The 25101-nt window shown below is 37.7% G+C and overlaps 1 protein-coding gene across 2 annotated transcripts; it reads right to left on the bottom strand.

Moving 5' to 3' along the window:
* Nucleotides 1–593: 593 nt before the first annotated feature.
* NAA50 (N-alpha-acetyltransferase 50, NatE catalytic subunit) lies at nt 594–24922 on the bottom strand. 2 transcript variants are annotated; one of them, XM_057545036.1, is made up of 5 exons: nt 24591–24922; nt 5813–5946; nt 5280–5399; nt 4774–4840; nt 594–3607 (listed from the first exon to the last, which is right to left on the bottom strand). In XM_057545036.1, exons 1-5 carry the CDS (start codon nt 24596–24598, stop codon nt 3430–3432), a joined length of 507 nt encoding a protein of 168 aa, XP_057401019.1. In that variant the 5' UTR covers nt 24599–24922; the 3' UTR covers nt 594–3429. The 2 variants fall into 2 exon arrangements, with proteins under 2 accessions (XP_057401019.1, XP_057401018.1); XM_057545035.1 differs by having other exon boundaries at nt 5813–5949; nt 24591–24921.
* Nucleotides 24923–25101: the final 179 nt, after the last annotated feature.

Genomic DNA, 25101 nt, shown 5'->3' with positions numbered 1-25101 from the left:
AAATTTGGGGATGATATGATTAAGACACATCGGGCAAAGATCACCCATTGTTTCTTGAATGGAATAAGCAAAATTCTAACACTTTTGACTAAGATATTGAGTTAATTTTGTTAAAGACAAAATTCTAAATTCATGTTTGTTTGGTACTCAGAAAAAACTTAAAAAGCAATTCCTAACTCACTCAACTAAACTCCTTCCTCACTGTTAACAAAAAGAAAACAATCTGAATATATGTTATCTCTAGTCAATGCACACTGCTAATTAGATCACAGCCGAAAGTGTCAGGTGCTTTTAACAATTGCATTCAAAATATAGTAGCAGTAAGACAGCTCTTCAGATCTTATTTTTTCTCTCATTGGGACTGAACTGCAGATGCCAGGCAGTGTTTCTAGCAAGTTCCAAAAGGTCTGAATTAGGAGGCCTTGATTACACTTGGCCTATTTTAATTAGTTTTAAGTTAGGTCTTAAAGAAAAGTGAAAGTACATAAACCAGTATGGGCAACAGTAAACAATGACTACATATAGCTGCTGATCTCAGAATTCAACACAATGCATTTACATTTCTTTGACATTTACCAGACATCACAGATTACTACCAGAACATCACGTAAGTTTATTTCAGATGTAACAGCAATGTTAAAATCAACAAGTTTAAATCTTAACTGCACCAAGTAAACTCAGCTATTTAAGTATTTTTAAAGTTATTCCCTCCAAAAAACTGAGGGAGCTTTTCTTTTCCACCCCATATGTCATGGTTTCCCAGTAGTTCTATTTTTGGAGGACTTTCAATTGATGCGTAAGCCGCTTTGGGGATATTTCAGAACTTCTTTCCCCAAATGAAAACTAATCTGGACAAATTATATATTGCATAGATTTCTCTGCAGATTCTTTTCTTTAGAACCTAAATGCAATTACCATACAATATAATGTTTATCTATTTGCCCTACAGAAAAAAACTATCTGCCCTGAAAAATATGATGGATATATCCTGTGATCTTCCAGTTAACAGAATTGTTTTACCTCAACGATAATTTTTATCAAAATAACCAACTGAACATGGGACATTATTTCAGTCTTTACTGACTCATAGGCACATGAACTAGTGCCCAGCTTCTACCTCTTCTACATCCTCCTCCTCCATAAGTGGATGGAATTATTTCATGTAAGTTTGATGTAGGACAATTCACCCTTTACAAACACTTAGAATTTAGGTTAAAGTCAGTGACTAGTGTGGAAAAAGAAACACTAAAATGATAGGGAGCCTACACACTCAATTCAAAATTTAATATTTTTTCCTCCATAAATAATATGTACTTAATTGTCATGAGGCAGCTATTCGGTTTTCATTAACCACATTCAGGGATACATTCATAGGACTGATTAGATAGTCCAGGTGAAATGGTTATAGAAATAGAGGCAGTGTCATCTCACAAAACTCATTTATATATCAAAATCTATTTTGATATGCGAAGTTTACAAAAAGGCTGAATCTTCAAACTAATTATGCCTTCTGTAACTCAAGCACTCTTCTCTTGGCAAGAGCAAGCTGAAGCTTATCCATGAAGGTAAAGGTGCTTAATGCTAAACTTTTCTTCTAAGCTTAGATTTGGACTGCTTAAGAAACTGATACCCAAGAAACCAGCATGGTCTTTCTACATTTTTACTATCTTAAGATTATAACCCTATAAACTCATTTATCAACTATCTTCCTTTTCTATATTATTCTTGGCACTCAACTAAGACTGCTGAAGTTTATTGTACCTTGTATTTTTACATTCTCAAGTAAGAACTTAAGATTATAAAATGTGCATAAACATTGCGTAAAATAATTTTGTCATTCAACATATTTGAAGAGATGAAACTTTTATGCCAGAATTTACATAAGAGGATAAATATTACGAATCAATCTTCCTTTTAAAGTCAAATAACAGAAAATTCAAGCTCTGTGCATTATTTTAAAGTCTAATGAAAACATTTCTTGGGCCACCAGTATTGGCAATGTAGAAAATTTTAAATATTGGAGATGGGATTATGGAGGAAAACATGAAAATTTCAGATGTCTTCTATCTTACAAAAAGTTATCGACCCGTCAAAGCCACTCCCTATGTGCCAGGAAACGATCTGGCATAAACCAGTCCTGTCAGTAGAGGAGGTCACAGTGACATTTGCGTTATTAACACTTCTAGACTTCTACTTTTTCCAAGAATAGAAGCAATATGTTTAATAATTCTCCCACCCCCAAATCCTTAAACTCAATATCACAGGCACAGAATGTAAGCAAATCTGGGATGTTCTCCAACAGATAAGCAATTAGCACAGCTATGTTATTCTCAAAAATACTGTCTAGATATTCCTTCCTCTAAAATCAAATGCTCAGTGGCCACACTTTTAACAGTCTGCATTAGCTGACATTAAATGCATTTGTTGTGCCACAAGTCCATCTAAGCTTCCTTTTAGGTATTTTTTAATATGTCCAAGAGACAACACCTGCTTCAGGTTTATTTAGGGGCATTGACCTATAAGGACATCAACTCCATTTTTAAGGTTTGACTAACTATTGTGGATTTACTGAAGAAAAAGGACAGGAGAAAAAAAAGCAAATCACAACAAACCTCTTTAGGTCAGTTAAAGGCCATTATCTCTAGCTGGGACATTAAAAAAAATTAATCTCACCAGCCCACACTCCAAAAGTTAATGCCACTTCTAACAATCAACAGCAGGAAAAATAAACCTGCTAACAACCAGCTCATTCATTAGCAAAAAGCAGTTTAACTCAAATGCTGAGACCAAAGTATAATACTACCTACTCAGACTGTCCCACCCACCGTCAGCCACCAGCGAGGAAGGAAGAAATAACTGCTTAACAGAACAAAATAAGCTTAGTATTTCTTACAAGGATAACAATGGTCCAACTCCTGAGAAAATACTCAGAAGGACAAAAGGTGGAGTGAAGGCAATGTACAGGGATTAGTATCCCACAGAATCTTGAAAACCCCAAAGTACCACGAACACACTAAACTTGTCTATGAGTTAGAGAACAAGATATTGCTGCTGCTGCTTCTCGTCCTCTGAAATATACAATATTTTGTAGGCTCTGCCCTTCAATGTGAAAGCAGGACATTAAAAAAAAAATGAAATTGACACTCAAGTTTTTGGGACCATATATCTTAACTGTGAAACTAAACAGATCTATACCTTCTCCTTCCTACAATCAAACCACCTCACAAAAATAAGAAAACTAAAACAATCCAAACATGATTAATAAGTCCTTAAAAGTTTAAAACTTTTAGAGGAAAGGGAAGGAAGTTTTGAAAGGAGGAAACACAAGAACAAGGAAGGGGGAAAGGTTTAAAACAAAGGGGGGGGAATCAATGGGCCTCTCTTTTATTTGGCGACAAGCAAGTGCAAGAAAGTTCATCTGTAATTTGTTCAGTTGTCTGTCTTTTGCACATCTGCGTTCTGGCCAGAAGGGACTTTGAGGTTTTTCTGCAGCACATGAGCATCAGCGGGCTCTATTCTCTTATAGTAGTTCTTCTTTGTCTCAATAATCTCAAAGCCAAACTTTCTGTAGAAGTCAATTGCAGACTCATTGCTGATCTGGACATGCCTGAGATACAAGAGGGTATCGGAAAAAAAAATTTAAGATTCCATCAGCTTTTATGTGTCCTCCACAGATAGCTATTGGTTGGAGCTGGAATACTGCAGACATTTGTTAGACTCTCTTTACAATTACTAGCTATCAACAAAGATTAAGTATTCATTACAGAGAAACTTTGATGACAAATTTATACTTCTAACCTTACTCTTAATCTAACATTTGGAAGACAGCTAGCTGAGATCAGGAGATGCAGGAACAGCGTTTATAAACAGCGTTTATTCTTAAAATCAAGAAAGGTTAAAGTATCATAACATTTTTTATTGCAAGAGGAGAAAAGGTTCCTGTAACTAAAAGTGCGTAAATAACTATAGGGATGATTCAAAGACCACAGTAACACATTAAAAAACAAACAAAACCTAGGGTCTCAAATGCCTGAATATATCTTTCTGATTGATAAAAAACATGTTAGATTTTGAAAATAATTTGTGCTTTCTCAATTACTCCTCAAAACAGCATTATATAATTTAATCTCTCCCAATGCCAAAGTGAAAATGAGAATAATCTCAATATCTGTATTATAAAGAATCCACATAGGGAACTATAGTCAATCTCCTGGGATAAACCATAATGGAAAAGAATATTAAAAAAGAACGTATGTATGTGTATAAGTCACTTTGCTGTACAGCAGAGATTGGCACAGCATTGTAAATCAACTATACTTCAATGAAAAAAAAAAGAAAAAAAGAATCCATAGTTGCCATCTTAGCCTTACTCTTAAGATTCAAGTATAAATCAGCTAGGTACTCTCTGATTTTGATGATTAAATTCTACTACTAATGAGCGTGTCACTGAGAGCCTTGAACAAAACTCAGAGTGTAAACAGATGGCATGATAAAAGTAGTATTAATGGTATTAATTTCTTAAATTCTGAAGATTTGAGTTTTAATCTTGGTTTCACATATGTGGGGTGGAGCTCCCACCCCAATGTAATAAAGCAAAACAAGAATGTTTTATCGCAGGTTCCTTATCTATTATTAAAACAAACTTTGTAACTACCACTTCCATGGTATTTCCAAAAGACAGTAAGTGACCAGATTTTAAATTTTCTAGTAAAGATTTCTATTGCCAATTTATTAAATTCTTTAGATAAGATCATTAAATATGACTTTACTTACAGATAGATGTTGTCAAAAGTGCCATCTTTTTCACAGATGTTTAAGACATGATTTAACATTTTAGTTCCTATTAACAAGACAAACAACAAATAAGTAATCTCATAAAAATCAATCTTTAAACTAAACATCTTACTGAGTCCTAATAGAATTTGAGGTAAACACCAGACATCCTGATTTTCCACCATTTTTTTCTCTCTACACTACCTGCTGTGTTTAAAACTGCTAGCAGACAAGCAATCTTTATATACAGCCCTTCCAGGAAGAAGGAAAACAGAAAAAGCAAAAGGGTAGTATTAGTAACAAATCTATTTATATATAGGGCTTTCAATCGAATTATGTTCAACTGACATATAAAACAGTTCTTTTCCACCTTACTTTATATAATTCAGGAACCCTTTCCCAGTATTCCTAGAAGAAATATTGCCTTAGTGGGGTCAGGAACAGTACCAATGTATTTATGCTTCTTTAAAGAAAAAAACAAAACCAAAAACCACAAATAATTTTACCTATTCCTAGCCTTCGGTATGGTGCCAGACATCCTAGTGTCATGATGTAAAGTCTCTTCTGATTCTGTGAATGATCCACCCTACAGCATACTGCACCTACTGCAATATCATTGAAATAGGCTGCCAAGGAAAATATAAAGATACAAAGTTTAGCAGACAGAATAACACATTTTACTGAATCTTTCCCTCCCCTTATACAACGACTAAATTGTTATTAGCATTAATTAAATTGTATCAGCTACTCTGAGTATCAATAGCCTCAAAAATATCCTATACCTTAAGAATTTAAGACCCCTCTTAAATATGTGAAAACACAGACACAGCCTAAATAAGAAAAGATATTTAGCATTTCCTTTTGAAATTCAAGTATTTTATTTTATCTTGATTTTTCTCAGAACCTGGATCACCCCCATTTCCTCACTTGTAAGACAAGGAGATTAAATCAGTTAACTCTTTTTTTGCCCTGATATTAAAAACTAGAGGTCAAGAACATGAATAAACAAATGAAGGGAAGAAGAAAAACCGTATCATACCAAGTTTTGCTAGCTCGCCAACCTCCAGCACATCCTTATAGAACTTGTCATTGTAGCTGACTGGGAAGATCACCTGGTTTAATCTCTTCAACTGCTTAATATTGTGTGGTGTCACATCTCCCAGCTCGATCCGGCTACTGGAACAAACCAAAATGTACTCAATAAAATATAATTAGCTTCATTTGTTAAGATGGACATATTAAAAGGGTACCAAGTCTTTTTTACATGACTGATAAATCCAACCCTTTCACAGTAACCTTACACTCCTATGAAGATCACCATTTATAAGCAGATTTTGCCAGTCATTCCATCCAGGTTCCAACTCCTAGCTTTCATACAATTGTATACATTTAGAGACAAATACAGTAAACAACAATTACTAAGAAGGCCAGAATAATAATCTACATACAAATGCTGAAATTTTCAGAAAAATTTAAAGACATCTATTACTGATCAAAAAGACTGATGATACCTAATTGGCAAAGGGGTGGCAAGTAAGATATTTATACTCTGCTGGCAGGGATGTAAATAGATACAACATCTCTGGAAGACAATCTACAACTATGTACTAAAAAGCCTAAAAAGTACACCTCCTTTGTCAAAGTATCCCCACTCTAAGAATTTATTCTAAGAAAATAATCAAAATATGCAAGGATCACGTGTATTCTAGCCACTGGACACAGGAACCACATACACCAGAGTCACAGAGGGTGGCGACCAAATCCAGATTCCTGGACGCCCCACCCCCACCCCCTTCAGAAGCAGAGTCTCTGGAAATGGAACATGGGAATCTACATTTCAGAAACAAAACAAAACCAACCAAACAAACAAAACAAACCCCAGCTTGAAAACTACTTATCAAGAACACAACAGTAGCATTGCTAAGTAACCATACTTAACCAAAACAATCGGTTCCATGGAAAAAGGGATAACCACTAAAAAGTGTCAGACTCATAGTAATAAAGTTGATTTGCCTATAGAGCTGTCAACAAATTTTTAAGCGCTCAAATCAATCTCACCACCACATGCTAAAGGTTGATCAAAAGTGACAAGACAAACCTGAATAGCAACTACACAATTTTTCTTCCTATTACCACCAGCACTAACATTTGTAGAGTTGCTTATATACACTATTTGCCTTCTTAAAAACCTTAACACACCTGAAACTAACACAACATTGTTAATCAACTATACTCCAATATAAAATAAAAAGTTTTAAAAAAATTAAAAAAAAATCTTAACAGTGGGTCATAAAAACATTTAAAGAAAACAATGTCATCCACCTGCCAATGCAGGGGACACGGGTTCAATCCCTGGTCCGGGAAGATCCCACCGTGCGCCACAGCTATTGAGCCTGCGCTCTAGAGCCTGCGAGCCACAACTACTGAGCCCACGCACCACAGCTACTGAAGCCCGCGTGCCTAGAACCCGTGCTCCGCAACAAGAGAAGCCACCACAATGAGAAGTACACACATTGCAACGAATAGAAGTCCCCACTAGCCGCAACTAGAGAAAACCTGAGCGCAGCAACGAAGACTCAATGCAGCCAAAATATAAATAAATTTAAAAAATAGTATCTTATAAAAAATTGTCAAATCAAACTAAAAATGAGTTCAAAAATAAACAAAACAATCTGATGCCAACCAAGCAGCTAGAAAATGACGTATGTCCTACCACTAGGTGCTAGTTCCACATCACAACTGCATTAGTCAATAGCAGGAAAATGCAAACAATGCACCCTAATTAACCATTTACATCACATGCACAGAGGTTTTGAAAACTCTCTGTTAGAGAAATGACTAAACAAGAAAGCTAATTATCACACTTTTATAATGGTTAAAAAAAAAAAAGGAAAAGAAAAAAATCTGAGTGTCCACCATTAGGGGACTGGTTAATTAAATAAAGCATGATACATTTACATTAGAAAGACATTGATATATTCTTTCCTGGGGATATATATATATGTATCTCCAACTTTTGTTAACATACAGAAAAATGTTTAAAAGCACATTCAAACAATGTGTGGTTTGTGGATAATTTTTATAACAATGTTCTCTGAAATGTTAATACGACAATCAGAAACCAACAGAATGTATTACAGTTCTTAAAAAACAAAAAAAACCTGATTACATACCAGTATACTCATTTGGAACTTTAGCCTTCCTGCCTCAATTATTTCATTTGTATGCTACTGTTTTTTATTATTCACTATTGTGACCGACCACCCTTGTATATCTTGCATGTCTTTTATCTTTGGCTGCATTGGGTCTTCGTTCCTGCGCGTGGGCTTTCTCTAGTTGCCACGAGTGGGGGCTACTCTTTGTTGCAGTGCACAGGCTTCGCAGTGCGTGGGCTTCTCATTGCGGTGGCTTCTCTTGTTGCGGTGCACGGGCTCTAGGCGCGTGGATTTCTGTAGTGGTGGCACATGTGCTACTGTTGCGGCGCATGGACTTAGCTGCTCCATGGCATGTGGGATCTTCCTGGACCAGGGATTGAACCCGTGTCCCCTGCATCGGCAGGCGGATTCTTAACCACTGCGCCACCAGGGAAGTACTGAGTCATGTCTTCTTTACTAGATTACATCTCATTCACAGAAAAACTTCCCTTTTCATTAAAGCACACCCTGGCTTTCTCTTCTTTAAGGCTGAGGTAAATGACATTTCACCTTAAAATACAGGGATCACATCTTACCTGCACAGTCTATTCTTTTTTTTTTAAAAAAGGATTCCTCCCACTTAATAAATACATCCATCACCTACCTTTTTTTTTTTTTTTGGTGAGAACATTTAAGTTCTACTCTCTTAGCAAATTTAAATTATACGATACAGTGTTATCAACTATGTTATACTTTGGATTCTCCGAACTTATTCACCTTACAGCTGAAAGTGTGTACCCTTTAACCAACCTTTCCCTATCTTCCCCACCTGGAAACCACTTTTCTACTCTCTAAGAGCTTGACTTTTTTTTTTTTTTTTAAGATTCCACATACAAGTAATATATGCAGTATTTGTCTTTCTCTATCTGGCTTATTTCACTTAACCTAATGCTACTCTTTAGTATTGTACCACAGATTGGGTGCAGTAATTTATTTTAAATATAAGATAGTTTATTATATTGATTATATTTAGAACACACCATTTAAAAATTAATCCAGGGGAATTCCCTAGCGGTCCAGTGGTTAGGACTCCTCGCTTCCACTGCAGGGGGCACAGGACCGATCCCTGGCTGGGGAACTAAGATCCCACATGCCACACGGAAAAAAAAAAAAAAAATTACTCCACTGCACTCAAAAGCCAGTCTCTGTATTTTAATAGTGATTGAAAAATTACATCATGAAATCTAATAGTAAACAACAATAAAGGAAAACTTTAGAATCTAGGAAGTTAAATTTCTAGATAATAAGTGAAAGAACTTGAGTTTTTAAGAGTTTAAGAATAATTTCTAGGTAATTACCATGCTTCAAGTATATGTATAAGTTTTAAAAGGATAATAACTAGGTATTTCATGACTTCATACAGAAGGAAAAAGTGGTCATGGTGCAGTATGGTAGACTGAAACTAATAAAAGGTAACTACTAAAAAAATTTCCATTAGGGTGGGCAGATCAAGACTAAATACAAAACACAATATTGAATCATTAAGGAATAAGCAGCTTAATCTTTCCATGCCTAATTTAAAAAAACATGTCTTGATTTAAAAAAAAAAACAAAAAAACAAACCCAACACCATAGAAATGAGTTAGACATATACAGTCTTCCAATATTCTTCCATGCACATATATACTGACAAGTTTTAAAACAGAATTGGAATACTGTGAGTATTGTTTGGTAGCTGTTTAAATTTAAGAAAGAAATTAATCAAGTTTGATTTTTTTAAATTGAAGTACAGTTGATTTACAATATTGTGCCAATCTCTGCTGTACAGCAAAGTGACTCAGTTTTATACATACATACGTTCTTTGTTTAATATTCTTTTCCATTATGGTTTATCCCAGGAGACTGGATATAGTTCCCTGTGCTATACAGTAGGACATTGCTGTTTATAATCAATTTTTATTATTACCAGACTGTCAGCATATGCTAGAAACAGAATTTTAAAATGTCTATTAAATAAAACTTTGTCAGCAAAATTGACCTTCAGATACAGTTTAACTTTCCTGAACATGATATGTCTGATTGAAACGGAACACTTCTGTAATCCTGATCACTTAGCTCCAAATTATTCTAAGATGTGGATATTCTAAATATATCAGAGTAATATCATCAACTTGTAAATATAATTCAGTAAAGAACGTGTAGTACCAAAGGCATAAACAGAGAGAGTTATGTAGAAATGTCAAGTAAATTAGAACATCATTTGACTGTAAACAACCAAAAAGCTTTTAAAAGTTAAAAGAACTTGATTAGAAAATTAAATAATAGAGATTTTAAGAATTCCATCATGAATCTAAAATTTTCTATAGTTCTTATGAACATAATAGTTGCCTATTCAAAGCATAAATCAGTTCTATTTCAATAAATATTTCAACACCTATGTGCTAACACCTGGAATGCAAAGGAGTTTACATTCATGTATTCCCCAAACCACAGGCAGTTTGCTATGGTAAAACAAAGTATGCTTTGTGTAAATGTGGAAGCCGGGGTTGGAGAGGAGCGCCTTGCACATCAAGATGGTACTTCATTGTCTTCTCTACATTCTCTCGGTGACCTCAATCTATATATAGTCTTATGGATTTAATGCTGCCAACTCCCAAATTTCTGTCTCTAGCCTAGAAATCACTCCTAAATGCCAAAGCATCTCTAGTAGACAGCTCAAATTAAACATATCCAAAACTAGCTATCTGATCTTCCCCGCAAAATCTGCTTCACCTGTAGCTTTCCCTAGCTCAGTTGGTGGCCTTTCCATTCTTGGCTGTAAGTTTACTCTCTCACCTCCTTTAGGTCTGTTCAAATGATATGTCAGGAAGTCTTACTCTGACACACCCTTTTTTTCCCTTATAATATTCTTGATAGGTTTTGTTATCAATAAGGTTTGTTGGCCTCAAAGAAAGTTTGGAAGTGTTTCTTCTTGCTCTTCAGTTCTGTCAATGCTTGCTTCTGTATTTTCAAGTTATGTTATTAACAGCATAAATATTTGGGACTGTTATGAGTTGATGAATCGATCCTTTTATCATTTTGAAATGTCCCTCTTTGCTGTAATATTTCTTGCCTTAAAGTCTACTTTATCAGTACAGACACACTGTTTTCTTCTAATCAATGTTGCATGGTGTATCTTCTACCACCCTTTACTTTGAACTTCTGTGGCCTTATATTTAAAGTGTCTTTTTATAAACAGCAAATGCATAAGAGTCTTGTTCCTTTAATTTGGTAATCAGAGTATTTAGTCTGTTCAGACTTAATATAATTATTGTTGTAGTGTATTCAAGTCCACCAGCTTGCAATTTTCTAATTTGTATCAACTATTAGTTGCTCCTTTATTTTCCAGCCGTTTTTGCGGGTCAATTTACTTTCTTTGGGAAAAAAAAAAATGTCTTTCTTAGCTAAAACAAAACAAAAAAAACTTTTAAAAGTTCACATAAACTTTTTTTTTTAATTCCTTTTTTTTTTTTTGGCTGCATGGCTTGTGGGATCTTAGTTCCCCACCCAGGGATCGAACCCAGGCCCACAGCAGTGAAAGCACCGAGTCCTAACCACTGGACCACCAAGGAATTCCCTATATAAAATTAACTTCAGGCGTATAGTTCTGAGTTTTGACAAATACGTATAGTCACCTAACTACCACAATTATCAAGAAACACAATGGTTCTATCACCCCAAAAGTCTCCCACATGACCCTTTGCAGTTCAGCTCTACCACCACTCCCAGGCAACCATTAATGTTTTGTTTCCCATAGTTTTGCCTTTTCAAGAATACCACATAAATGGAATCACACAATACATTCCCATTTGCTTGGCTTCTTTCATTCAGCACAATGCCTTTGAGATTCACCACACTACCGTATCAACTTCATTCCTTGCTATTGCTGAGTAGTACTCCATTGTATGGATGTACCATGGTTTACACTTTTGTTGAAGGGCATTTGGGTGTTTCCAGTTTTTGGAGATTATGAATAAAGCTGCCACAAACAATTTCTGTACAGGTTCTTGTGTGAACGTAAGTTTTTCTTTCCCTTGAATAAACACGTAGGAGAGGGGATACTGGATCATTAGTTAAGTGTACGAGAGTTTCAGGTGTTCCGCATCCAAACCAGTGTTTGGCACTATCAACTTTTAAAATTTATGCCATTCTAATAGGTGTGTACTGACATTTCACTGCGGTTCTAATTTGCGTATCCCTAAATAATGGTGAACATCCTTTCATGTACTTCTTTGCTACCCATATTATCTTAGTTGGTAAAGGTGCTGTTGAAATCTTTTGCTCTTAAAAAAATCCTGGGTTCGAATTATTGCGATTTAAGTTACTATGAATACATGCCCTTTGCGAGTTATGTATGTTGCAGAGGATTTCTCCCAGTCTGTGGCTTTTTTCATTTTCTTAACAGTGTTTTTCACACAGCAGAAGTTATACATTTTGATGAATTTCTTTGTGGATCATGCTTTTCAGGGTACTATCTAACAAATCTTTGCCTAACCCAAGGCCACTAACATTTAGATGTTTGTTTTCTTCTAGAAGTTTTATTACATTTAGGTGTATGAGTCTCATCCCCTTACATCCCTCTCATTTATTTTTCTCTTAAACAGCCTTCTTGAGGTATAATTTACATACTATAAAATTCACCTATTTTAAGTGTACAATTCAATGGTTTTAAACTATTTATAGGGTTCTGAAATCATCATCTCAATTCAGCTTTAGAGTACTCACATCACACCCCCAAAATCCCTTGTGCACAGCTAAGATAAATCCCCTTACGTACTCCAAGCCAGCCACTAAATCTACCTTCTTTCTAAAGACTTGCCATTTCTGAACATTTCATACAATAAATGTGATCTTTTGGACTAGACTTCCTTCACACAGCATAATGTTTTTGAGGTTCATCCATATTGCAATTTGTGTCAGTAGCTGAACAGTACTCCATTGTATGAATATACCACATTTTGTTTATCCATTTACCACTTGATGGGCATTTTAACTGTATTTACTTCCTGGCTATTATAAACAATGCTGCTGCTATGATTACTGCATACAAGTATGTGTGCAGACATAGGCTTTAGTTTTTTTCTGGTAGATACCTAGAAGTGGGGCTGCTGGGTCGTATGGCAAATATGTTTCACTTTTTTTTTTTTTAATTGGAGTATAATTGCTTTACAATGTTGTGTTAGCTTCTACTGTACAATGAAGTAAATCAGCTATATGTATACCTATATCCCCTCCCTCTTGGACCTCCCTCCCACCCCACCCATCTAGGTCATCACAGAGCACCAAGCTGAGCTTCCTATGCTTTACAGCATGTTCCCGCTAGCTATCTATTTTATGCATGGTAGTGTATATATGTCCATCCTTATCTCCCAATTCATCCCACCCACCTCTCCCCTGCCCCATGTCCACATGTCCGTTCTCTACATCTACATCTCTATTCCTGCTCTGCAAATAGGTTCATCTGCACCATTTTTCTAGATTCCATATATATGCGTTAATATATAATATTTTTCTTTTTCTGGCTTACTTCACTCTGTATGACAGACTCTAGGTCCATCCACATCTCTACAAATGACTCAATTTCATTCCTTTTTATGGCTGAGTAATATTCCTTTGTATATATGTACCACATCTTCTTTTCCATTCATCTGTCGTTGGACATTTGTTTCCATGTCCTGGCTATTGTAAATAGTGCTGCAATGAACACTGGGGTACATGTTTTCCTTTTTAAAGAAACTGCCTGTGGTAGGCAGAATAATGGCCCCCAGAGACTGTCCATGTTCTAATCTCAGGAACCTTTAATATGTTATTTTACATGAAAAATGGGCTTTGCAGATATAAGACCCTGAGATGGGAAAATTAACCAGGATTATCTGGGTGGGCCCCCTGTAATCACACAGGTCCTTAGGAGTCAGAGAAGATGTGATAAAAGCAGAGACAAGAAAGACTTAAAGATGCTATGCTGCTGGCTTTGAAGATGAAGGCTCATGAACCAAGGAATGCAAGTGGTCTTAGAAGCTGAAAAGGCAAGGAAACATATTATCATCTTGAGCCTCTAGAAGAAACACAGTCCTGTTGTATCAGTTTCCCAGAGCTGCCTTAACAAATTACCACAAACTCAGTGGCTTAAAACAACAGAAATGTATTCTCTCGAAGTATTGGAGGCTGGAAGTCCAAAATCAGAATGTTGGCAGGGCCATGCCCTCTAGGCTCTGGAGCAGAATCCTTCCTTGCCTTTGCCAGCTTCTGGTGGCCTCAAGTGTTTCTTGGCTTGTGGCAGCATAACTCTAATGTCTGCCTCTATCTTCACATGGTCTTCTGTGTGTATGTATGCTCTCTTCTTCTTATAAGGACATTAGTCATTTAGGGCCCACCCCAATTGAGTATGACCTCATCTTAATTACATCTGCAAAGACCCTATTTCTAAATAAGGTCACATGCTAAAATTTCAGGTAGACAGGAGTCACTATACATACCAACATCTTGATTTTAACAGAGTGAAACCCCTTTCAGACTTTCGATCTCAGGAACAAAGATGATACATTTGTGTTGTTTAAGCCACTAAATTTGTAGTAATTTGTTACAGTAGTAAGGGAAAACTAATATGTTTCTAAACTGTTTCCCTAAGTGGCCAGACCATTTACATTCCCATTAGCTATGTTTTAGGGTTCCAGTTTCTCCAGATCCTCACCAATGCTTTTTACTGCCTTTCTGTTTATAGCTATTCTTGTGGTGTGAGGTGATAATCTCATTTCAGAAGTAAAAGAGTAGGAGCCCATAAAAGTGTCTGAGAAACAATGTTCAAGAGAGTAGGGATAAATCTGGAGAAGCAGTGTTGTAAAATCCAAGATTGGGTTCCAAACTTGGCTATACACCAGAATCATTTTGCAGTTAAAAATTCAAATTCCTACATCCTACTCTGGAATCTTTACTTCTGTAATAAAGCTTGTTCTTTTAACCATACAAAATTAAACACCCACTTTAATCAAGAAACTTCCTACTGCATGTGTGTAAATTTCTAAATCCAAGGAGTCTGGTAAAGGAAATAGAGACTAAAGACAGACATAGAGAAGTGGAATAGACCACTGCAAAAAAATAAACTATATGATCAGAGTGGGTTTCCATAAAATGTTAATCATTTCCCCATAAAATGTTAATCATTTCCCTTATGCAAGCAGTACAGTATGTTACACTATAGCTTTAATGTTTGTGACATAACTGGTATCGAGGAGCGATGACTCAAACTCAAATCAGCCTAACTCTGAAAGCTGGATTTTTTAAATCACTACACTGACTGCTTACTTCAGGTAAGATTTCAATATAATTTAACAATATAGACTATTCTTAATTTATCGGTTCAAGACCTCTGTTCTGTAGATAAGCCCCAAATTCCTGGCCTAAAAGTCAAATCAGCCATGTGGCCACATCTACTTGACTCAACAATTTTTTGTTTTTCCAAATTAACTTGGTTGCTAATATTTAAATCAGAAGATTTTACATAAAGCCTACGTTTCTTGTTTTACTCATTTACCTTATCTGCTTGGTCCCAGGTCCTGGGTTCCTGCTGGCACTAGCGTTCACAACCCTAACTAAAAAACTGAAGACAGTAGTTATTAAAGAAACTAAATTATTCTCTTAGCTCAAGTAAATTCACGTGACATGTTATTTTTTCTTGTTTTTCAAATCCATAACAAACTCTAACGCATCTTCATACCAAAGTTTTGAGGTTAAGGATCTAAGGGGGGGGACAGACTCATACAGCACAAGCACCCACAGAAATGTGAACCAAGTCCTTAGATCTGGAAAACACAGCTACTTGCCTCCTACTTTTAGAGAGTAGCACCACAAGATTAGCCTGTTACTCAGTCAAATCTCAGATAACCTTTGCACTTAGAATATGGTAGTAGGAAACCTTTACCCTTGGCTTAAAAAACAAGTGGTATGATAAAATGGGAAAAGTATTTAGTACAGCAACATCAGATAATAAGCACTCAAATGTTTCTAGCTTTTAAGGGTAATGTCAATTATGGCCATAATTACAAAAACAAAATTTAGTGGCAATATTCTGAAAGGCCACAAGATGGAGATACAACTACACAAAAGTGGGTCTTTCTTGTGCAAAGTCTGACTGCTAAAGTTACATAGCAAAAAGAGGAAATGATGTATAGAGAAAGCTTAAATCCTTTATACTTTTTTTTAATATAAATGTATTTATCTATTTATTTATGGCTGTGTTGGGTCTTTGTTGCTGTCCACGGGCTTTATCTAGTTGCAGCGAGCGGTGGCTACCCCTCATTGAGGTGCGCGGGCTTCTCACTGCCGTGGCTTCTCTTGTTGCAGAGCACGGGCTCTAGGCGCGCAGGCTTCAGTAGTTGTGGCTCATGGGCTCTAGAGCGCAGGCTCAGTAGTTGTGGCGCACGGGCTTAGTTGCTCTGCAGCATGTGGGATCTTCCTGGAGCAGGGCTTGAACCTGTGTCCCCTGCATTGGCAGGTAGATTCTTAACCACTGCGCCACCAGGGAAGCCCCAAAGCCTTTATACTTTAGATGGGTATTTAAGTGCACCTTGGCACAAAATTTTAACTGTCTGGTCACTTCTTATGAAGAGTGTTTGATCTGGAAGGGACCTTAGAACCACTGGCTCTCTTCCCCTTCATTTTGCAGATGATGGAACTGAAGCCCAGAGACAGATGTGCCTGTAGTTATACAGTCAATTATCAATAAAGCCAGAATCAGGCCTATGTCTACGAATTCCATTATAGTGCAAGATTAGCCACACCATATGACTTCCCTCAAAGGAGTCATCTTTACTTCTCAAGGTTAAGAGAGAGAGAAATACCCAACATTTATCCAAGGTGTACTGATAAGGGACTTTTGCATAAAACTTAAGTCTTTTAGCAAGGATCAAAGTATGCCCATGGTCCTTTGATTAAAAATTTCAAGGGGCTTAAACTTAATTTTTTCTTAGCTAGCAGTAATCTGGTTCTCAACTCTTGCCTTCAAGTAAATTACATGAAAGAGTGATTCCTCTAAAGTATAAATTCCTTCAACCTAAAAGTAAGCCCACTCAGCATTTATCAAAGCACAGCTTAAATACTAACCGCTCATGAGGCCTTAACCTGTCATCCTGCTGAGATTTCCACCTCATTTGAACTATATTACAGTTGTACTCTTCCAAGGCACAGAATTTCTGCACTGCTATAAGCGTCTGTTTTCAAACCTTACCTCTTCTACTGAACTACAAGACTGAGGGCAGAACCTCAACTATTTCAAGGACTGCTAAATTACTTTTAGTAAATCTAAGAATCTCTAGGACCTTAGTAAAACCGATGAGCTCTCTTTCATTTCATCTAGATTTTAGAGCAGTTTCTCAATCTTGGTACTACTGATATTTAGGGCTTGATAATTTTGTTGTGAGGGGTTTCCCAAAGCACTGTGGGATGTTTAGCAGCATTGCTAACCTTACCCACTAGATGTCAGTAACCATCCCACCCCACTGTGACAACTAAAAATGTCTCCAGACATTGTCAGATGTCCGGAGTGGGGTGGGAGGTGTACCGCTGGTTGAAAGTCACTGTTCTAGAGGTTTAGCAGGTATCAAAAAAGCAGTGGTGGGTGAATCAGTCCTCCAAGCTGTGTGACTGCAAGTATCAGGTGTGTAAAAATCTCAGTAATTATTTGTTTGGGTACTAAAAATGCTAAACACACACACAGGGACACAATATACTCAAGGTTATAACCTAAAAAAGAATAAAATTATCCTTTGAAAAATTTTTCCATCGTTATCTATATGTTCAATTAGGAGAGCCCCTTCCCAGCTATGGCTCTTCCCCTACTACTACCTAAACACTGATGTTTTTACTTACAAATCTCTGAATTCAAGCACATATTTCCAACAGCTTACTGGCTATCTCTACAGGAATCACAAATTCAACACATCAAAAACTGAACTCATCGTTCTCCATAGGAAATCTGTTCTCTACCTTTAAGAACAGCTCCATCATTCATCCAATACAGACACTGAGCTTTAGATGTACTCTAACATCCCATTTTAATCCCTGGTACTTCTGCCTCCCAACTAACTTTATAACCTGTTCCTATACCCTTTCTCTTAGCAGCATGGTTCAGGCCATCATTTCAACCCCTCATTTCAACACATATTTTAATAGCCTAATAAAGGGGAATAAGACTAGAGCCAAGGAGACAAAGCCATCACAATACAGTCAGAATAATCCTTCTAAAACACAAATCTGACCACTTTACTTCTCTGCGTAAAGTCTTTCAAAAAAGTTGCACATAATCTACCAAATAAAATTCAATTAGCCCTTCATCACCTAGCTGTGGCCACTGGCCTAGCCTTCTCCCCACCACCCCCCCCATTGATTTTTGGCCATATAAAACTACTCAAAAACCCCACCACCCAACAAGCTTTCTTCCCTTCTTGGCCCACCTCTATATGTTTTATACTATATTTACAGATACATTAGTAGAGTATGGATACTATCTTAGAGCTACCGGGAGGATTAAATGAGACTACTGCCTGGCACATTGCCTTAACAGTGCCTCCTCTGTAAAGGGTAATAGTGGCATGGGGAAGGGATGGGAGAGCAGGTCCCAAAAAGCAGACACAAGAGCAAAATGAAGAGAGCAGCTTAAAAGAGAACAATTCAAATATGATTCCAAAGTTTTGTTTCTTGGTATCATAGAAAGCTAGAGCTGACAGAGACCAGGAACGGCAAACATGCGACACACATGCCATTAATAATCAATGACATCACTTGTTTTCCCCACAGTCTGAGAACTCATCAAAGCTATCAACAGACTAAATATAATACTGATAAGATACTATCAACAGATTAGAACTGGCACAAGAACTCAAACCTTCGGCCTTTCCTATTCAGGTTCAAGCTGTTCTCTCTAAAGACAAAGAAATGAGGGAATTCCCTGGTGGTCCAGTGGTTAGGATTCAAGTGATTTCACTGCCAGGGCCTGGGTTCAATCCCTGGTTGGGGAACTAAAGATCCCACAACCTGCAAAAGAGACAAAGAAATGAGGGCCCAGAAGCCAAGAAACTTAGTAGTCAGTGTCCCTACTACTGCTATTATTGGTGGCACACTGAACTATAAAATGTGGTTGCTTTTAGCTCAAATGCCTTTTGCATTGTAGTAAATCTCCTTTTTGAAGATAAATTATGCTACAAATAACAAACTCTACATTCTGGGGGGTGGGGGGCATCCAAGTATTTCCTTAAATATATCTTAGTTTTCTGGAAGGAGAAATAAGAAATGTTTAAAATGCATACAAATGGCCAGTAAAAGTGGGAAATGTCCAACTCCACCAAGTAATCAACAAGAAAGGAAGAAAGAAAGAAAGGCCATTTATCACCTAATCAGCAAAGTAAAATTAGAATTAAGGGTATATGGGTATATGTCCTCAAAACCAACTTGTCAAGAAACTATTAGTTATTTCTATCATTTTAGGAATGCTCAATGTATGCCACTCATCGCAGACAAAGGTAATTTACACCACCCGTCACTGAAATGGCAGTCACAATGTCTTCCTCCATTTCCTTTAAGTTTCTGCAAGTGCTCCTCCCTTTCTCCATCAGCCCTTGAAGAAGAGAAGGGCACTCTCATACATGCTGGCAGCATAAATTGTTACTATCTTTCTGGAGGTCAGTTGGCAACAAATATCAGAGCTTTAAAAATGGCAGTACTTTCTGATCCAAAAAATTATCCTCTAGTGAATTATCCAAAAGAAATAATTAAGGATGTGTGTCCAGTAGTTATACAAGCAAGCATTCTGCTCTACCGAAGACTGAGAGGAGACGTCTGAACTTGGCAAACAAAGTTTTCCCTTAAGAACAGCTTTAGCAATGACAGAGGTAGAATACAGGCTGTACTAGCTCAGGCAAGGCAAATACATACTTCCAATTACCCCTTCATTTACCCAGAGGATATGACTGGATTATAATATCTTAATCGAAAACCAGGAGTGGTTACCACAGAGGTATAAACAGCCACACACTATGTGTTGTCCCACAGTTGAAACATTTACCATCCAGGAACTAGATCCTAAGGGAAGAGATCATGTTTTAGACAAATTTGTTTTTTTCAGGGTCTAGCACAGCACTGTCCAACAGAAATATAATTCGAGTCACTTATGTAATTTAAAAATTTCTAGGTCCAGGGGTCAAATCCCTGTTAAAAAAAACTTTTTTTTCCTAATATCTACACTAACAAGGCAAAAAGAAACAGCTGAAATCATTGCAACATGTAATCAAAATGAAATTTAATCATGACCTTTTAAAAAAATCTTTTTTTCATACTAAGTCTTTAAATCTAAGTCTTTCAATCCAGTGTACATTACACTTACGGCACATCTCAATTCAGATGGTAATTTTCCTTGGAAATGTTTTATCTGTACTTATATTTCATAAAATTTACAGTGGATTCACATATCCAAGTTGTTCGAAACATACATAAAAATTGTCCAACAACTGACATTTTAATTCAGCTCCTCAGTAACACAAGACACATTTCAACTGCTCCACAGCCAACCATAGCTAGTCACTACTGTATTGGACAAGACAGGACTAACGTTCTGCTAATACGTCAGGTATTGAATGAATGTAAACAGCAGATGATGGACGAGAACAGCTCAAGAGAAAGGAGTGTTCTGTGATAGCACAATTAAACAATTTTGTAGTTATTAAACTATAATCATACAATTCTCATTCTATGATGGGAAGGATGTTTCTATTGATTACTACTGGTATTCTAAAGGTTTCTGTAGGCTGCACTTTCAAAAAAAGAAAAAAGGACAGCCATTTAAATAATTGAGAAGGTGTATCTTTTCAGATGGCACAAAGCTGGAAGCCATAGCTAATACCTAGAAGCGAAAATCAGGAGTCAAGAGAATTTCTACAGACCAAAAGAGAGGATTTAGCAAAGTGAAATTTAATATAGATATTAGTTTGGTCTGGCAAAAGCACTGGCTTTGAAAGATAATGCTTTATGAGTGCCTTTTAAAGACCTTTTCCAACCCACAAATTCTTGATTATTGTGCATTTTGTTCAGAACTTTACCAACAGCTGTCCACAATTTGGGGAAGAAATCACAAGACTGATGGCAACACAGCATTACTCACCAATGCACACATCTGTACTGGTAGCAGATATACTTTTTAAATTATACAGTTGATTATATTTACAGATAGATGCAAACAGCTGATCTTATGATTTATGGTGTTGTTGTACCTGCTCATCTACATATTGAAATAGATATTGCAGTTTACTTTCCTTTTATTCTCCTTTATATTAGTTAGAATATTAATTTTTTTAATTATGGTACAGACAGGTTATATTTTATATGAATTCATCTGAACAAAGCAAGGGAACATTACAAAGTATTTGTTAAAATCCAGTAACTTAATCAACATCCCACAAATCATTGGCTTCACAGAAGCAAGGAGTATGAATTGCAGTTTTACACAAGTTCCCGAATTCTATATACTTCTGCCTTACTGGCTTTTTTTGTTTTGGGGGTTTTTTTTCCCCTGACAAAAACAGCAATAAAACTTTAAAAAAAAAACCTTTTATTGACGTATAAGATACACTTGGTAAAGAGCACAAATCTTGTTACAGCTCAATGATTTTATACATATGTATACACCTCTGCAACCAATACCCAAGGTAAAGATACGCAATGTCTCTAGCACCTCAGTAAAGTTATTTGTGCCCTTTCCCAGTCCATAAACTGTCAGAGGTAACAATTATTTTCTGAGTTCCTCAACATAGATTTATTTCTACTTGCAGAATCTTATATTTTAACACTTCAATTAGGAAACTACACTGTTCTATATACTATATTATTGCTGTCATCTTTACTTTGTTCACATGTATTCACATCTAGTTAAAGACATCTTTATTAGAATTCACACCTCTTTGCTACAATTGAAGGGCAAATGGATTCAGTTTTACTTTCTATTATATCGACTAATTACACTGCCATCTCATTTCAGTCATGGCCGTGTACAGCACACCTTCTTGCTTGAATATCACCCTCCCTAAAGGGCAACAGATAAAAATAATCAGCTTACCATCCACAAATTCAACCTATAATGTCCCTGGTTCATAAAAACAAGCAACCTCAGTACAAGGGATGTAACATCTCATAATATACTTCAAATTTTTAAACCATGCATATAAATGCATGCAGTAATTAACAACTGGACGTTTATCTACTATGGAGGAAAGGCAAATACATGCCAATACCATGGAATGTCCTACTAATAAAAAACTAAGTAAAAGTATGAAGAAAAACCCAGGTAAAATAGTTAAGTCTTAAAAGTTTCAAAACGATAGACAATATAGGCAACGATGTAAAATATGGAACAGTAGACTGATTCAGAGTGAGGCGTTCTGCATGTTTTCAATTTTAGATATTTGTATTCAACTTACAGTCCAATTAGCTCAATATACAATAAAATGCTTAGCAAATAATATTTCGTACAAAAACCACATAATCAGGACCACTGTTTCATTTTCACAGGCCTTCATAAACCAAGAGTCAGGACTATAACACTGACTACATTGTACACGGTGATACAAATCTTTGAACTCAAGAACCTTAAAATCTTTTAAATAATATCCACTGTCTTCATTTGTTCAGTGCCTTAAGGGCAAGACTAACAAATGAAAAAAATTTTACAGTCCCATCTTACCTGGGAGTTAGTTCACCTTAGAAGTTAAAGGGAGTATTCCTCTGAAATCATCTTACAAGTTTACCATTAAGAACGTGATCTTAAGCTCCCAATAGTAAGAGGTGACAGGAACTAGACTTAAGGACTCTACATTTTAGGCATAGTTGCTGGCTTAAGGTACAGATTCAATAACTATATATTTCCTCTAAATTTAACCAGTTACTCATTTCTGGAGATTGGCTTCCATCAGTTTGTTATACATAAAATAACCATTTTAAATAAAAAGATAATTGCCTCATGAGTATGTTAACTGAAGGCAGATTATTTCTATTGCCAAGTTAGTATCAGGAAGAGCATTACATCCTAGGCAGACTGAGCTAGACCAAAAGATTTTGGATCTAAACATCCAGAATAATTCCTTGGAGGCACTCGTTTATAAATCCATGCACAATCTCAACACCAAGAACTCTTCAGCCTCATTTTTATTACTTTAACAAAGACAAATAAGTATTGAGTGCCAATGAGAACACAAAAACAAGTTAAGAGACAGCATCCATACTCAAGGAAAAAAAGAGATAAATCTCGCCAAGTTACACTGGATCATATACAAAACAGCCAAACTTCCTAGATCATGATTCAAGTGCAGCACATACTTCAAATACCCCTCAATTAGTATCCTGATTACAACTCTTTAGAACTTGATGTGAACTAATGCAGGTACTGTGAAATTTTCTTCATGATTTCTCAACTTGATACAAAACACGCAATTCGACATTACAGTGCATTCTCAATATTTAAAGCAAAATCAGAGTAAGGAATCACACTACAGACCTTCAAATTAAACTTTCTTGGACCTCTTCTGCGACCTCAAACACATATACACACCAAAGTAATATACAGACCCTTGTTTTAGGCAGTATGAGATTACTTCGGACACTGACTTCTACTTCATCTTCAAAAGGGCTGCTAAACAGTCTGAAAGGCTTCGCTAACTCAAAACACAGTTACAATTCTTTAACTGACCTGCTGTCGTAGAAAACACTCAGCACCTCAGAAAACTTTTAACACTGATTAAGATGCCATTTCGTTCTCTAAGGAGGGTAAAGGCAAGCTTCAAAACGGCTCACTCCGCCAATATGTTAAAACACCGTGTTAGGTAATTAATACTTTTAACAGTATGCAATTTAATAGTAAGATGACATCTAATCCAAATGGAAATAGTCGAATCAAAATAATCCCTAACTTTGTCCAAGAGGGAACCCGTGAAAGAATATTCACTTCGCCAAACCCCTAAAGAAAGCTTCCTAGGAACCCAGGACCCCCTCGCGGCACAAGGGCAACAGTAAACGGCTGGAGCAATAGCTCCACCTACTGATCAGCAATACTTCCTTAAACATTTTGGCACCCCAAGTCTTCAGTGCTCACGCTCTCCCCCCCTCCTCCACTCGCTCTGACCCAACCCAAATCCAGTTGAGTCACTAGCTCTTAATACTCCTTTCCATGCTCTTTATTCCAATTCCTGCTCCCTCCAGAAGGTTCTGCATCGCTTCCAAGTGTGAATAAGCCCGAAAGGTGTCGAAGACCACAGTTCTCAGTGTCGAGCCGGGATCTGAAGAGGACAACCAGACCGCTTCACTCGGAGTGGCGGGCCGGGGGTGGCTCCGCCGTCCGCTCCCGGGCAGGAGGCCCCAGGCGCCTCACGACAGCTTTTCCCCGCCGCCCCACTCAGCGGCTGGTGTGCACTAAACCCGCACTCGTCCTCCGGGCCCAAACCCTAGGTTCCCCGGGTCTCGCCCGCCAACAGCCGGAGCCGAGCCTCCGCCCCCTCCATGAGCAGAGAAGCCCAGAAACCTCCCGCCGCCGGGTCTTTGCCCGGAGTCTCTCCCTTCCTTCGCAGCCCCTCTCCCGCGCCGGTCGGGCCCTGCCCGGCTGCCCTTCCTCACCCTTTCATCTTCCCCGCCTGCTGAGGCCGTTGTTACCACAGATATCAACGCCGTTGTCGTCGCCGCCCTGAGCTCTCCGCGCCCTCAGCTCGGGCCACTCCACCCCGCAAGCCGGCCTCCTCGCTTAGGGCAGGGAGCTGAGCGGGTGACGGAGGCCGCGAGAGTCGAGCGCGGCCCTGCGTCTCCAGAGGGGGCGGGGGTGCCTCCCGCCGCCGCGCTGGTGCCGCCGCTTCTCCACACGTGCACACGGGGCACTCTCCTCCCGCCCGCCGCCACCGCAGCCGCCAGCCAGACCCGCCGCCGCGCTGTGACCTTTCACCCCGCCCCCTCTGCGCGCCGGCGCGTCGGCAGCCCGGCGCGCAGCCGCACTGCAGGCCTCCGAGTACCCTTCCCCCTCCACTTGAGGACCTCCATGTTTCTACTGGGCTTTGCCTTCCGGCGTCATCTTCCTCCTCCCATTCCTTACGACGCAACTTGTGGGGCTTGCCGGGTAGGCCTTGGCGGTAAAAGC

Source organism: Balaenoptera acutorostrata, chromosome 4, assembly GCF_949987535.1.
Source record: "Balaenoptera acutorostrata chromosome 4, mBalAcu1.1, whole genome shotgun sequence".
NCBI classification, from domain to species: Eukaryota; Metazoa; Chordata; class Mammalia; order Artiodactyla; family Balaenopteridae; genus Balaenoptera; species Balaenoptera acutorostrata.
This window is presented reverse-complemented; position numbering and strand designations above follow the sequence as displayed.